General features: G+C 35.1%; 1 protein-coding gene across 1 annotated transcript; it reads right to left on the bottom strand.

Annotated features, from left to right (window-relative positions):
- Positions 1–8,696: 8,696 nt before the first annotated feature.
- On the bottom strand, positions 8,697–15,585 carry CCNG1 (cyclin G1). The gene is made up of 7 exons (XM_008573122.1): positions 15,364–15,585; positions 13,987–14,250; positions 12,090–12,343; positions 11,356–11,434; positions 11,174–11,272; positions 10,781–10,975; positions 8,697–9,991 (listed from the first exon to the last, which is right to left on the bottom strand). The coding sequence occupies exons 2-6, from the start codon at positions 14,248–14,250 to the stop codon at positions 10,784–10,786; spliced, it is 888 nt and encodes a 295-aa protein (XP_008571344.1). The 5' UTR covers positions 15,364–15,585; the 3' UTR covers positions 8,697–9,991; positions 10,781–10,783.
- Between the last annotated feature and the right edge of the window lie 1,440 nt (positions 15,586–17,025).

The raw sequence follows: 17,025 nt of genomic DNA, 5'->3' as shown, positions 1-17,025 counted from the left end.
TCCTCAGACATTCACATTGAACCGATTGTCCCAATAATGTCCTTTATAGCAGGAAGATCCAGTCGGAATCATGCCTTGTCTTTAGATGTCAGATGTCTTTAGTCCACTTTGGTATGGAACAAGTTCTCATTTTTTCTTTAACTTTCACAACACTGGCACTTTTGAAGATTAGAGGCTAGTTCTATTAAGTATCCCTTACTGTGAGTTTTGTCTAATACTCATGATTAGATTCACACTAAGCATCTCTGGAAGGAATGATAAGGATGATGTGTTCTTACTGCATCCTATCATGGATTGATAATTTCAATTTGTCCCATTTCTTATGGTGTTACTTAGATCACTGATTACGGTAATGTCTGACAGACTTCACTGTAAAGTTACTCTTTATATATTAATTATTTTGTGAGAAGATAGTTTCAAGTATTATTTTGTTTCTCATCAAACTTTCTATATCTGTAGAGACTCATGATTTCTTCTTTTATTCAGTAGTTTAAAATTCTTTTATTCTCAAAATTGCCGTACGTTTGCCTGGCAAAAGCCCATATTAGGTGGTTTATGTGTCCTTTTGACATGTCCTTATCATTATTGGAGCGATTTCTTACTCTCTGGCACAAAATATACCAGGCTCATTATGCTTTCCCTGCCCCAGCCCAGGAATCAGCCATTTTTCCAAAAAGCCCGGGTTCTCTTTAATGGATAATGGTATTTAAAAGCCAAGATCTGTGTGCTAGAGTGCAATTACTGTTGGTGTGTATACATAGTGCATGTATTTACATCTGTATTTTTATATCCATATATATTGAAAACTATGTGTTCAATTCTAACTTTCTATCCTAATCCCATGGGGTTTATTTTAGTTTCCTCCCTTTCCATATTTTTAACTCCCTTCAATAGCAGTGGGAAACCGGCTTCCTATTGTCCTTAATGTATTTGACTCCCTATTGTAGGTCATCTCCCCATGTGAATGTCTTCCTCACCCTACTTAGGCTCCATCATGTGCTGAGCAGGGATGTCCTCCTTACCCTGCTTGCACCCCAACACCTCACTGTAGGCCACTGCAGCCTTCCCACCCTATAACACCTGTCTTGCTCATTTTACCCAATAATTTTAGGAATGGATTATTGGGGAAGAGGCTTTTTTCTTTTAATTGGCTTCTCTTTTTGATATTTTAAAAAATGTATTTGGAATAAACATACAGTAAAATTAACTTTTTTTGTTGTATAGTTCAGTGACTTTAAACACATACAAGGGTACTTCAGAATTCATGGACAGATTTGTTTTATCTTTTAATTCTATTTTTCCATGAACTTTTTGATTTACCCATATATGTATATTTAACACTTCCATAGTTAGGATATTGAACAGTTCAGTGACCATAAAAACTTCCTCATGCTGTCTCTTTGTAGTCACACCCTATTCCCAGCCCCTAAACCCTGGAAACCACTGATCTAGTCTCTATCTGTATAGTTTTGTTTTTTCAAAAATGTCATATAAATGCAATCATATGTAAACTTTTTCTAAAACAGTTTTATTGAGACTTAATTTGCATACCATATATTTCACCCATTTAAAATGTATAATTCAGTAGTTTTTTTTTAGTATGTACCCAGACATACGCAACCATTTCTGTAGTTAGTTTTGGAACATCTTTATCATCTCAAATAGAAACCTTTTATTATTCCTGGCTCCTGTTATCTCCCCCTGCCAGCCAAGCAGCAACTAATTTACCTTTTGTCTCATAGATCTCTTTGTTTTGGACATTTGATGTACATGGAATCATATAAAATGTGGTCTTTTGTTACTGGCTTCTTTCACTTATAATGTTTTCGAAGTTCATCCATGTTCTAGCATGTATCATTATATTCATTTTTATGTCAGTAATATTCCATTGTATGTCTGTATTAATCACATTTTATCCATTTGTAAATTGATAGATGTTCAGGGTATTTCCACCTTTTGGCTATGCTGACTAATGCTGCTATAAACATTTGTGTACAGGTTTTTATGTGCATATGTGTTTTCATTTCTTACCTAGAATATTTAGGTTATATGGTAACTATGTGTAATCATTTGAAGAACTGCCAGATTATTTTCCAAAGTGGCTGTACCATTTTACATTCCCACCAGCAGTGTACAAGGGTTCCAGTTTCTCTGTGCTATCACTAGTCATCTGCCTTTGATTCAAAGTGATACTTTGGTATCTCTGGTTTTGATTTGCATTTCCTTGATGACTAATTATGTTGAGCATTCTGTCTTGTGCTATTGACCATGTGTATTTCTTCCTTGGAGAAATGTTTGTTTATATCCTTTGCCCATTAGTTAGTTGGATTGTCTTGTTATTGAGTAGTGAGAGTTGTTTACATATTCTAGATATAAATCCCTTATTAGAGATAAATTATCCTATTCTGTAGATTCTTTTCACTTTCTTGATGGTATATTTTGAAGCACAAAAATTTTTAATTTTGATGAAGTCTTAATTCATAATGCTGTTGGTGGCTTATGCTTTTGGGGTCATGTTTAAGAACTTTTTCCCTCACCCTAGATTATAAGGATTTTTCCCTTTGTTTCCTTCTAAAAGCTTTATAATTTTATTTTTTACATTTATATCTGTGGCCCGTTTTAAGTTAATTTTTGTATAAGCTGTGAAGTTTAGGTGGAGGTTCATTCTTTTGCATATGGATGTCCAATTGTTTCAAAATTCTTTGTTGAAAAGACATCCATTTCCCATTGAATTGTCTTTGCACCTTTGTCAGAAATCAGTAGCTATTTATGTGAGTCTGTTTTTGGACTCTATGTCCCATAAATCTATGTGTCTGTCCTTTCACCCATACCACATTGCTGTGATTATTGTAGCTTTATAGTAAGACAAGACTGGGTAGCATGATTCCTTTAACATTATTCTTTAATTGTTTTGGCTGTTTTAGTTTCTTTGTCTTTCCATATAAAGTTTAAAATCAGTTAGTCTGTATCTACAAAAAATCCTGCTGGGGTTTTGAATGGAACTTTAGGAGTCTTCCAGTCCATGAACATGGGGTGTCTCTGTTTAGGACCTCTTTGATTTCAGTCATCAGCACTTTGTGCATTTCTCAGCTTATAGATCCTTTACATCTTTTGTTAGATTTGTTCCTAAGTGTTCATTTTTTTGGAGCTATTGTAAATGGTTTTGCTTTTAAGATTTGGTTATCCTTTTGCTTATTGCTAGTGTGTATAAATGTCTGATTTTTATTGATGACTTTGTATTGTTTCCTTGCTAAACTCAGTGGTTAATTCTAGGAGTATTTTTGTTCTTGATTCCTTGTGGTTTCTACATAAACCATAAATAGGAACAGTTTTATTTTATCCTTTCTAGATCTTTTTCTTGCTTGATTGCACTGGCTAGAACAATAAAGTGCAGAAAGTGCCATCTTTGTCTTGTTCTGGATCTTAGGGTTTATGAAAGCATTGTCTTTCCCCATTAAGTATTATGTTAGCCCTAGATTTTTCATATATGCCCTTTATCACATTGAGGAAGTTCTTGTTACAATTCTTAGTTAGCTGAATTTCTGTCATGAGTGGATATTGAATTTTCTCAAATGCCTTTTTTTTTCAAAAGGATTTTTTTTAATTGACATGTATTTACTTCATATTTATGGGATACAAAATTATGTTTCAATACATGTATACAATTTGCGATAATCAAGACAGGATAATTAGCATATTCATCATTGTAAAACTATCATTTCTTCATGTTGAAAACAGTTGAGCTTCTCTCTTCTAGCCGTGTGAAAACATACAATAAATAATTGCTAATTATAGATAGCTAGAACTGCTGTACACTATTAGAACTTATTTTTCCTGTCTAGTTGTGATTTTGTGTCTATTAACCAACTTCTATTCCCCTCACCCTCTCCCCTTTCAGCATCCACAGTTCTTCTCCTCTTTATTTATAAAAGATCAACTTTTTTTTTAAGCTCCCACATGAGTGAGAACATGCAGTATTTACTTTTCCATGCCTGACTTATTTCACTTAACCTAACATCCTCCAGACTCTTCTGTATTGCTGCAAATGACAGGATTTCATTCTTTTTCATGGCTGAATAGTATTCCTTTGTGTATATATACCATATTGTCTATTCATCTGTCTAATGGACACCTAGGTTGATTCCATATCTTGGCTCTTGTGAATAGTGCTGTAATAAAGGGGTTGCAGATATCTCTTCAGTATGCTTATTTCCTTTCCTTTGGGTAAATACCCAGCAGTGGGATTACTGGATTCTAAGGTAGTTCTATTTTTAGTTTTTTGAGGAACCTCCATACTGTTTTCCATAATGGCTGTACTAATTTACATTCTCACCAACAGTGTGTAAGAGTTCCCTTTTTTCCACATCCTCACCTGATAATAGCCATTCTAACTGGGATGAGATGATCTCATTGTGGTTTTGATTTGCATTTCCCTGATGATTAGTGATGTAGAGCATTTTTTCATATACCTGTTGGCCATTTGTATGTCTTCTTTTGAGAAATGTCGATTCAGGTCATTTGTTCATTTTTTTTAATTGTATTATTTGTTTTTTGCTGTTGAGTTGTTTAAGTTCCTTGTATATTCTGGATATTAAACCCTTGTTGGTAAATAGTTGACAAATATTTTCTCCCATTCTGCTGGTTGCCTCTTTGCTCTGTTGATTGTCCCTTTTGCTCTGCAGAAACTTTTTAGTTTGATGTAATCCCATTATGTTTATTGTTGGCCTGTGCTTTATAAGTCATCTCCATAAAATTTTTTCCAGACCAATGTCTTGGTGTGTTTCCTCTGTTTTCTTCTAGTAGTTTTATAGTTCCAGGTCTTAACACTTAAGTCTTTAATCTATTTTGAGTTGAATTTGGTATATCATGAGAGATAGGGGTTTAGTTTCAGTCTTCTAAATATGGATATCTAGTTTTCCCAGAACTATTTATTAGAGAGGCTATCCTTCCCCCAGTGTATGTTCTTGGCATCCTTTGTCAAAAATCAGTTGGCTATAGATAACATGGACTTATTTCTGGGTTTTCTATTCTGTTCCATTGGTCCATGTGTCTGTTTTTATGCAACATGCTGTTTTGACTACAATAGCTTTGTAGTATATTTTGAAGTCAGGCACTGTAATGCCTCAAGCTTTGTTCGTTTTGCTCAGGATTGTTTAGATCATGATCAAGTGGGATTTATCCCAGAGCTGCAAGGTTTGTTCAATATACATAAATGAGTGTGATAGACAACATCAACACAATGAAGGGAAAAAACCATATGATCACCTCAATAGATACAGAAAAAGCACTTGATAAAATTCAACATTGCTTCATGATAAAAACTCTTTAACAAATTAGGTGTAGAAGGAAAATATCTCAACACAATAAGGGCCATATATGACAAACCCACAGCTATAACATACTGAATGGGGAAAAGTTGAAAGCTTTTCTCTAAGCCCATGAACAAGACAAGGAGGCCCGTTCTCACCACTCTTATTAACATAATTCTGTAGTTCTAGCCAGAGCAATTAGGCAATAGAAAGAAATAAAGGGCATATAAATTAGAAAAGAGGAAGTGAAATTGTCCCTGTTTGCAGATGAAATGATCTTATATATAGGAAAATCTAAACACTTGGCCAAAAATATTCTTAGAACTGATCAACAAAGTTAGTAAAGTTGCAGGATAAGAAAATCACCATATAAAAATCAGAAGCATTTCTATACAGCAACAATGAACTAGCTGAAAAATCAGAAAGCAATCCCATTTATAATAGCTACAAACAAAATACCTAGGAATAAATTTAACCGAGGTAAAAGATCTCTGCAATGAAAACTACAAAACGCTGAGGAAAGAACTTAAAGAGGGCACCAAAAAATAGACTTTCAATGGTCATGGATCAGAAGAATTAATATTGTCAAAATGACCATACTGCCCAATGCAATCTATAGATTCAATACAATCCCTGTCAAAATATCAATGACATTCTTCACAGAAATAGAAAAAGCAATCCTAACATTTGTGTGGAACAAAAGACCCTGAATACTCAAATGCTTTTTCTATATCAATTGATTTGATCATTTTTTTTTTTTTAGACTGTTACTATGATATACTATATTGATTAATTTTAGAATTTTGGAACAGCTGAATCTCTCCCTCTCGTGCCATCCCAAACTTGGTCATGGCGTATTCAGTTCATATATCTACATTCATTTGGGATATTGCTCAATAGTTTTTTCTCTTGTATTATCTTTATTTGATTTGTTATCTTGTTAATTCTGGCCTTATAAAATGAATTGGAATGTTATTCTTCTACATTCTGAAGAAGTTTGTAAAGTTTATGTTAATTCTTCTTTGAACTTGCCAGTAAGGTTTTAAACAATGGATTCCATTTAAACAATAACTACCCAACTTATTCAGGTTATCTAGTTCATTTTATTTAAGTTTTGGTTGTGTCTTTCAAGGAGTTGGTTTATTTCATCTAACTCTATGTACATGGAGTTGTTCGTGATAATTTCTTAGTGTCCTTTTAATGTCTTTAGTATCTGTAGTAGAATCTCCTATTTCTTTCCTAAGATTGATAATTTAGTTTTTCTGTTAGTCTTGATAGAGATTTATCAACTTATTGCTATTTTTGAAGAACTAGTTTTTAGTTTTGTTGATTTTTCTCTATTGTTAATGTTTTAAAATTTTATTGGTGTCCCCCTGCCCCCACACACCCTTTTTAAATTACTTTCTTCTTTCTGCTTGTTTTGGGTTTATTTTGCTTCCCCCCCCCCTCATTTTCTTAAAGTGGAAGCTTAGAGTATTGATTTGAGACCTTTTTTCTTATGTAATAGAAGCAATTGGTGCTGTAAATACTGATTATTGGTTTACGTGCATTACACACATTGATATTTTCATTTTCATTCGGTTTAATATGTCTTCTAATTTCTTTTGATACTTCCCCTTAGAGCCATTAATTATTTGGAAGTCTTGTTTAATTTCCAAGTGTTTGGACATTTTCCTGTTATCTATTATTGATTTCTAGTTTATGGTCACAGAACATACGTTGTATGATTTTAGTTCTTTGAAATTTGTTCAGGTTTGTTTTAAGACCCAGGATATGGTCTGTCTTGGTGCATGTTCCATGTACACTTGAAAAGAATGTTTATTCTGATTTAGGATAACATGTTTTATGTCAATTAGGACTAGCTTGTTGCTGGTATTATTCAGTTATTATACTTCTTTGCTAATTTTCTAGTAATTTTATAGATTAGTGAGAGAAAGTCTCCAACTATAATTGAAGCTTTGTCCATTTCTTCTTTCAGTGCTGTCACGTTTTGTTTCATGTATTTTTAAGCTCTGGTATTAGGTGCTTACACATCTAAGATCATTATGTCATCTTGGTGAATTGATTTTATCATTATATAATCACTCTCTTTATCCTTGGTAACACTTTTTTTTTTTTTTTTAAAGATGACCGGTAAGGGGATGTTAACCCTTGACTTGGTGTTGTAAGCACCACGCTCTCCCAAGTGAGCTAACAGGCCATCCCTATATGGGATCTGACCCCGTGGCCTTGGTTTTATCAGCACCACACTCTCCTGAGTGAGCCACGGGCCGGCCCTTGGTAACACATTTCACAAAAATTATTAGTATAAAATAGAGAAAATAAATTCTTTGAGTGTTGTTGTTCATCTGTGATCATGATGATATAGCACTTAAGTTAATGTGACCAGAATATAGTTTTGACTGGAAATTACACAATTTCACATAAGTCCAAATAATCTTCTATTTGGGGGGAGGTATTGTGCAGAGTGGTTAAGAGCACAGCCTCTGGAGACAGAACTACCTGGATTGAATCTCACCTCCAAGTATAAGGTACGTGACCAGGGGCAAATGTCTTAGCATCTCTGGCTCTGGTTCATTTGTAATTTGTGATAACCTTGTTCTGTTTAGAGAATTACATGAGATGATTCATGACAAACATCTAGCAATAGTAACTGACAGTAAAAGCTATCATTGCCAGTCACACACATTAGATCAGAAATGTCTGTTGTTTTTCAATAGCATGTCTCATAGTTGGATATATATATAAGGATACCTTTTTAAAAAATAAAATGTGAAAAGAGATGTTATTAAATATGTCTACTCAGAGTCAAGTGCAAGTCTACTTTTATAAGTTTTTCTTTTATCAGTAATTCCTTTCTATGTACAATTTATAAGATGTCTTGTTAGTCTAACCAATCAATAACAGCTCAAAATCAGATATTAATTGTTTCAGTTCCAATAATTATTACTAATTGATCCAAGAAAGCTAACATAATAGTTGACAGTTACATATCATTAACTGGAATGTTGTTTAATTAGGTAAGAGGGTTTGCACAGAACTTCAGGTGGGCTCAATCTAAGAGTAAATTTGTATTAAGACTAGCATTCATAATAGTGATGAATATAAATGACAAAAGTGATTAATAATACATAAACACCAACTTGTTAGTGCACATTAAGCATATTTATATGTCATTATCTGTGTCTGTTTTAAAAACTATTAGAAAATAAAGTATCAATTAGGTAATAGCCATACTATAAAGAGATTTTATTGTTTCTGCTACTATGCATCTTATTTTACTGCTAAGTTTAAGTATACTAAATAGAGATAGTTTTATCATAGTTCTGTTATCACACTGCTAAAGTAATTAAATCAGGAGAAAAACTAAAACACCCAACAAAGGACTGCATTTCAATAACTTTATTGAAAGGTATATCACTTAGTACCAAAACATAATGGTAGTTGGTTAGGTTACCTGTGCCAACTCAAAATTAACACTGATGTATTCAAAATATTGAAATATATCAGCCTTTTGGGAAAACTGAAGTTATCCATAAAACATGGTTCATAAATGTTAAGGATAAGATATAATGTGGTTCTTTGGTTTATTTTTCAGTGCTTATTTATCCACAACATGATGTCAAAATTGGTTACAGCCATTCTGGATGGACTCAGGCTACACTTTGCACTGAGTAACCATATAGAAAACTTCAACACCGTAAACCTACTAACTTACATTCACTCACTGACATGAAAAATCCTGAACAATACCTTAGTGACGTCATAATTATGAAGGTGCCTACTTACTGTTCTTAACACTTTGTTTTGGCATAGTAGGGGCATTTAACAAGTACATTCTCTTCCTTTAAACAAAATTCTAAATTAGAAGTAATGGTAGTTTTATAAAAATCTCTTTAGTAAAAACATCTGGAGTGTTAAATCTAGCCTGAACTTTACTGAGGTAATGCAAGTTTTCAGAGTGATAATTTATTTTGAGTCACTAATAAAAAAGAAACTAATTTTCTCGATGAAGTAGATTGAGGCAGTAAATTTTGTATAAAATTTTTCATCATGGATACAAACATCACCTGTTTTCTAGAAAAAATATTAAAGATAACTTAATGACTATGCCAAACTTACTAGGTCTGTATTTTTTCCTTATATAAAATGCCTTCAAACTTAAATGTAATCACCAGATAGCAATAAAGTCCACATCTCTGGATTATCTATTACTTGCACTACAGGTGCCAAGAAACCATTTACACTGCTTAGAATATTAACCCTTGTGCCTTAAAAGTGCATTTGTGAAATGTTGGTTTTGAGCTAAACCTCAATTTAAAATTTAACATTTAAGTAGGTTACCATTTTCTGTACCACCTAAATACAATATATTGATCCAATATAGAAAGATCAATGTTAGAAATGAAGATTCACAGTTTACCTTCTCAGGCTTGTTATTAACGTTTCACATTTATGCTTTTAGCTTTGATTTGAATGTTTCACAGATGAATTAAAATCTAAACATAATTCCGCTACAGCATATATTAATTAGGCAGTTTTCCCAGAATGAGAACATCAATGCTAAATCTAGTTGTAATGTTTTGAGGCTTCATAGCTTAAAATCCATCACAACATGGCATCCGTAGCCCAGGGTTGTGGAGAGAGGCTTCAGAGAAGAGTTTTTAGTTACTGTAATAATCCTATTTAAATAAACAACAACAAAAACAACTTATCAGAAGTTTGCTTATGTTAACTGTAAAAAATGAACTGTTCATATTTAAGGTTCATATGTAGACGTATTAAATAACATTTAGTTTTGAGTAGAAAAAAATCATCCCTATGAGTTAAGAAATTTAGATGGCAAGAATGTATATCATATATGCAGTGACCAAGTTTACATTTTTATGCATAAAACTACTTTAAAGTAGTCCAACTGCTATAGAAATGATATGCAACTATATGTTGAGACCCCTTGGCAGTTTCCAGACACCCAAAGTGGAGACCATCTGCTATATCTTTGTAAGTACAATATCCATGTTCATTTTAATTTTGCTTATAAGCTAATAGTCTTAAATTAGTTCATATATGGTTCAAACTTATGGTCTCGTCCTTCTTAGGCTTGTGTAACTTTAAATGAGCCAGAAGTTGGGTCTACATACAGCAAGATATTATGCAATAAAAATTACTATTTTAGTCCAACTTTAAAAATTCAGGCTACTAAGGAGGATGCTGTTTTCTAAGTTCATAATTTAATGAAATGGCTAGCATACACATGAGGTTAATTCCTTACTCTTAGGGTATTGTACCTTGTATGTAGTAAACACCTTCAAATATTAGCTGATTAGATCCGTGAAGTCATTTTTTCCTGTGGCTATTCTAAAGTCATTTTATGTATTTGAAGATAATATTTTAAATTCTTCAATTATAGAAGAGAATTATAGCATTGGAAATTTTTCTCTATATGGAGAATAACAATGAACCAAACTTACCAATTAAGGAACCATTTCAGGGATTGTTGGAAGGTGAGTTATTCTGTAGTAACTATGCTTCAATTGCCGTGCAGTACGCCCAGAAACAATCCATTTTAACTTCTGAACATTTGGTTTGGAACATTTGTTTGATGAATATTCAGTTAAACACTTGGATACGAGCTCTTGCCAGAAGGTCAAATCTCTGCCATTTATCTGTAAATAAATTTTTAAAAATTAAAGTTCCACTGTATTTTACTACAGTAATAAATGTGATCCTATTAACATATCTTTCCTCATCAAAAAAATTTAAGGATAGCTACTTAAGTTTCAAATAAACATATGACATCCCATTTTACTTCAGGAGCTCATACAGGTAGTTTAGTTTCTTTTACAGCTATGACCTTGACATACCCTGGAATGTTTCTGAAGACATTCTGCTCCTTCTGTTAACTCTACACAGTTCTGTGCTTGGATCTCCAATGTAATGATAGACAACGCCAACACAGAAGGCTAAATAAAAGAGAAATTTAAAGTAAACATCAAATATAAAAATAGGACTATATAAGTAGGTTTAATCTTTCTAAAATATTTACCTTTGCTTTAGAAAACATGATCCTACAGTGACATGCCTTAAGTTGAGCTTCTAGTCTTTCAAAATTAAGGCTATTTCTCCTTTAAAAAGAAAACGGAATTAATTTTATAGAGATAATATTACAACTAGACAAGAGACGTTTTCAGAAAAACAATAAGTCAATGTTTAAAGTGAAGCTTATGCACACATCGCAGAAAGTAAATTATTTGGGGCTGGCTGGTTGGCTCAGTTGGTTAGAGCATGGTATTATAAAACCAAGGTCAAGGGTTTGGATCCCAGTACCATCCAGCCACCAAAAGAAAAAAAAAATATTTGAAGTAAAGGAATTCCCCTTCCATCAGAGATATTAACTTCCTAAGGGCACCATACATGAGTTTTAAATGATTTGGGCCAAAAAAATAAAAAGAACAGTATCATGCCACAAATATCAAGATTTATTTTCCTTTTAATCTATTTCTGCATCTACTGCAGGTCCTATTTCCATAAATTTATATTAGAGTCTTACCAACTAGGTTCTATAAATTTGAAATGTCCTTTAATGCCAAGAATTAGTCTTCATGAAGCTATGGACAACTGAAAGTCTTTTCACTCTGCTGGACAGTAAAGTTCAAGAAGCCACAACTGTCATTTTACTGTCTATAATTTGAATTCTACAAGAATATTGACTTTATGAAATATCCAGATAATACCATTCTGAATTTCAAACCTTCTTTGTTCAAAACAAAGTTCACATACCTTTCAAATGGCAAGTTCTCTTGAATGAGTGAATAATAAAATTGCAGAAATTGAAAGGCAGTAGTAGCTTTGACTTTCCAACACACTTTCTCCAATACAATCTTTTCCATTCTCATCAAGTCTGAAACCGTGAACCTATACTGACTTATTCTGATCAAGTCAGTAGCCAATGGGACATTCTTTTCCTCTTCTATAGATTTTACAGCCAAATAGAAACAGCTCAGTCCAACACACCCAAGGTGCTTGGGCTGTACCTAAAGCAACAACAAAAAACAATAAACCCATGTCTCCACCTTACTCCACTTAAAGGATAATCTAGAACTCAGACCCATCATTACGAAAATGTATCTGAGGTATAGGAGGGTACTTCAAAAAGTTCATGGAAGGATTTGTATTATCTTTTAATTCTATTTTTCCATGAACTTTTTGAAGTACCCTCATATTTCTCAGCTGTGATAGACTTTAACATGATCCACTCATTCCTAAACTCTAGCCTGTCAACTCTATGTACCAGATTTGGAACCAATTTTTGAATAACGGGACTAAGTTTCAGCATGTTTGGCTTTAGCATAGAAAAAGCCTGTTTATCACTGTAGAACTATAAGTAAGGACTGTCTTCTAGTTTGACCAAATAAGTTAACTGGTCAATGACTTATGTGAGGACTAAAACACCTTACAGCTTATTCACAAAATTTTTTTCCAGGGCATTGTATTTTTTTCCAGGCTGTTTTCTTTGTAGTAACACATATAAAAGTTTTTAAGTACTATCATACATACTGTTTACTCTGCCTGTAAAGTTCTGTCCACTACCAATATCTTTTCCACTTATTCATCATTTTCTGAATGTTGCACTGTGACGCACAGTCAGAATTCTATCAGTCTTTAAGTTCCAGCTCAAATGAAGCTTTTACCAATCTCTCTTCTCTCTCCTTGTAACCCATTCAGCAATATATTTATACCTCTTTTTTAAGGGCATATGTAATTATTTTTCTTATTATGATTTGTATTCGATGATAGTTACCAGTACAACCATCTTATTCCCACATAAGACTGTATTACACTTGAGGGACAGCTGTATATTATTCATTCGTGCAATATTTATAGATTCAAAAGTAGTGCCCACACCTGGTGTCTACGGAGTTGTTTAATCAGTCTGTTGAACAAGTATCTTGAACCATTCAACTGAGCAAATATGGAGTTCCTTCTATATATGAAGCATTGTGTTAGGTACTGAGGACTAAAATATGACTCATTTTTAACTGTCACATCTCATTATCCTCCAATGACCATGGACATACAGAGAAGGCAGAGGTATATTTTTAACAGTTAAGCTCTGAAAGCTACATAGCTGTCTTATTTATCCAGTATGGGGAAATAATTATATAAATGCTCCTCTTTTCAGAAGATACTCTCTACTGCAGGCAAATTTAATCTGGAAATGCCAACCGTAAGCAATACTTGACCAGGTCTAAGGCTAAAACAATTAGAACTTTATATATAGGTAATGATTAAGAAATATATCCTAATTCTTAACCACAATCTAGCATTCTGCCTCTAACAAATTTCTTTAAATCTAAAAATGACAGTAAATAAATGAAAATATCTAAGCTATCAAGATAGGTTTTTAAAAACAGTCAACTTTCCTACTGGGAGAGTCTGCAATTAATTGATATTAGACTATTTTTCATCTAAGATTTAAGTCTAATGATGCATAACTCTTGATTATGATAAGGAAGCATATTAATGCTGTAGTATGTAAAATTACCATAGTGTTTCGACTACTTGCTGAAAATAAAAAAGGTCAAGTTTATGAATACCATCCAAAGGTTGGAAATTCCATCTCCAAAACACATTGAGCAAAATTGAGATACTCAGGGTAATGTTGCTTTAAACATACCTTCATTTTAGACAGGAATCTGTCCAGTATATTCACAGCTAGAGAAAATGTCTCCGTGTCGAAGCCAAAGAACTGAGTTAGACTAAGAAGATCTTTTACTTCAAAGTCCCTTAGCTTTGCAGTCATTCTGAGGCCATTATCGTGTGCAGACTCAATTACTCTCAAGCCACAGACCTTTGGCTGACATCTAGACTCCTGTTCCAACAGTGCATTTAGCTGGTGTAGCAGTTTCTGAGAGTCAGTTGTTGTCAGTACCTCTATCATCTATATATAGAACAAAACCCAGAAAGGAGTGTAAGAGTAGCCCTTTCTGCTTTCCTTGGTCATCTTTGCATTGTGTCAAGAAGAGCTTTATAACACAAGCCTTACCCCCCCCCCCCCCCCCCCCCCACACACACACAATGGGGCTGGTGAATCTAAGCCATTGCAAAATGGCTTAGATTTTTTTCCCTTCTACAGGCTGGTCAAATCCTATATTGTGAGTTCCTTGAGGACAGGGACCATGCCCTTTAAAAAAAGATTGCAAATCTTCAATAAATACTTGTTCAAATTATTCATTGTCAATTGATAATCATGACTAGACACTAAGGATACCAGAACGCTGAAATCAGGTGGTATGTATTCTTCCATATATTAACAATGTGAACTATCCAAGTTAATTTTTCTTAGCTACTCATTTGTAAAGTGGGGATAAGGTTATTATACCTCATATACTTGTGTGGATTAAATGAAATCACGTAAAGAGCTTAACACATATGGTAGATGCTTAAACACTGGACAATAATAATGAGCTTATTTCTACATCTGTAAAATGAGAGTAACAATATCTGCCTCTGAATGTGAAGATTAAACAAGACGATTCAATGAATGCATTACAGTGCTTGGCACACAGTGCTCAATAATAGTTAAATTTTATTGGAGTTAGGAAAGGAAACTTAAAAAGGTGCTATGGGAACACTTAGCGGGGCCGGGGGCTAACCCGGTCTGCAAGATGAACCCGGGAATTTAATTAATTTAAGTGTATATAACACATCTATGTCCCGGGTAGAAGCTAAACCCTGGATACACGGACGGTCCCTCCCTACACCAATTTAAAGACAGGAAGGCAGGGCAATCGCGGAACCACTAACTTCGTGAACCCCGCTCTTTCGCCTCTGGGCTGGTCCCTGGGACTGGGCCGGCAAAATACTAAGACACCTCGAGAACACTGATTCGGCTCCGCCCCTCCAGGCTCGGACTAGCCTGGGCTTGCACTCACAGCAGCAGCGGGAGAGTTAATGGAGAAAAAAAAGCGCAGGCCAGACCTACGCCTCACCCCGCGCCCCTAACCCTAATCTTCACCCGCAATCCGGCGTCGACCCCGCAGTCCCAGCTCACCTTGATAGCGACTGCGGCTCCTCAGTGGTAACCACCCTCCCCGGGCCTGCTCTCACCTCACCCCACGATATCAGATTCGAGAGGTCTACGAGGCGAGGGGACTCGCGGGCCAGAGGGGAGTGGCCCGGGGAGGGGGAGCCGTCCTGGGTGGAGGTCTCCGCAGTGCCGCCAAGACGACACTGCCCTAGCCGGGGTAAACTAGGAGCCAAAGGGGCTGCGACGGACCTCCTGAGCAATATATTGAAGGGCGGGGCTTTCCCGCGGGTGGGAGGTAGAGGGGGCTTTTCGCCGCTGATTGGTGCAGTTCTTTTGATGGATTGCAGCCGCAGCCCAAAGAGGGCTGGTCTGTAGAGGTAAGAAGCCCGGCCAATCAGCGCACACTTCCCATTATCCAGAGCCAAACTGTCCGCGCCCTTGAGACCACGCCCCAACCTCTAAGCGGCTCTCATTGGAGAATGTCCCAAAGCGTCTTCATTCTAGAGGGGGCCGAACTAAATACTCTGCTGTACCAACTCTTGCCCGGGTCACGTCGATTGGCTGCCAGCCGGTTTGGCCGGGATATCACTCCAGAATGTACTGGGAGTTTTTGTTCCCTGCGGTTTAGTAGTTGTACAGTGGTTCTGCTCCCAGTTTCTAAAAAGACTCGTTTTTTTGAAAAAGTGAAGCTTTGGTTTTTCATTACAAATGGAGAAAGTGGTGGATTTTCTATGGTGTGGTTTATTAAATTCCAGAGGGTTCTCTGTGTGAGCTTTGGAAACCAATAGATCTTTGCCTTATTATTATTATTATTATTATTTTGTATAATTTAGCAAATAATGGAGTTAGACTACGTAATTTCTTGGTTTTCGACCAATTTTCTGAATTTGCTTTTTGAGCAAATTTAAATAGAAACTTTGGTGCAGTTTTTCAATGGCTTAAAATGAGAAATGTGTGGCAGACTGCTAGGAAGAATACATGGGAAAAATAATTGCAGCGAGTGTGATTCTCAGACTACAGTGAAACAATATTACTCTTTTTATTTACTTTAACAAACAATCTTTATGAGCCTCTCTAATGCCAGGTTAGTAAGAAGATAATTAGCTTGAACTCTTCCTAGATTCCTTCCCTCTCTCTCTGCCAGATTGTCACAAGTGAGAAAGGTCTACAAGTAAAAGGGCCCGAGGAAGGGTGCACAAGGAGTTAGTTATCAGTTCTTGCACATTGTAGTTGGAGATCTCTGTTCTCATGGCCTCTTCCTGTTCAGTGGCTCTCTGGGCTTTGAAAAAGTGAAAATCTGAAAGATTTGCTGACATCTGCGCTGTTTGCCCTGCCACGTACTTCCCTGAGGCAATGCCACAAAACTAATCCCTGGAATGGGGGCACAGGGGTGAAAGGAAAACAAGGGAGAAAAAGTTAATACCTCAAAAGGATACCTCGGCCACATAATCAGGTCAGTTTGAGAAACTGGGGCTCAAATGGAGAAGGGCCCTTCATACCCCTTAAAAATAAAACTTAGCTAATGAATATAAATTCGCAATTTATAAAACTTAAAAAATAATTTCATTAAAAAATACTTATTGCAATAATGTGTGAGTTTACAAATGTACATATTTCTCTTTGGGGCTTTTAGTTCCCATTATTACTAATTTCAAAAATTGGGAAAATATATACACAACTTTAAAA

This window comes from Galeopterus variegatus, unplaced genomic scaffold (assembly GCF_000696425.1).
Source record: "Galeopterus variegatus unplaced genomic scaffold, G_variegatus-3.0.2 Scaffold879, whole genome shotgun sequence".
NCBI classification, from domain to species: Eukaryota; Metazoa; Chordata; class Mammalia; order Dermoptera; family Cynocephalidae; genus Galeopterus; species Galeopterus variegatus.
This window is presented reverse-complemented; position numbering and strand designations above follow the sequence as displayed.

Coding starts and splice junctions, on each gene's coding strand:
- CCNG1 (XM_008573122.1), bottom strand. CDS start 14,250: ATGATAGAGGTACTGACAACAACTGACTCTCAGAAACTGCTACACCAG. Junction 11,273..11,355: donor TCATGTTTTCTAAAGCAAAG/GTAAATATTTTA, acceptor TCTTTTATTTAG/CCTTCTGTGTTGGCGTTGTC. Junction 10,976..11,173: donor GTCTTCAGAAACATTCCAGG/GTATGTCAAGGT, acceptor ATTTATTTACAG/ATAAATGGCAGAGATTTGAC.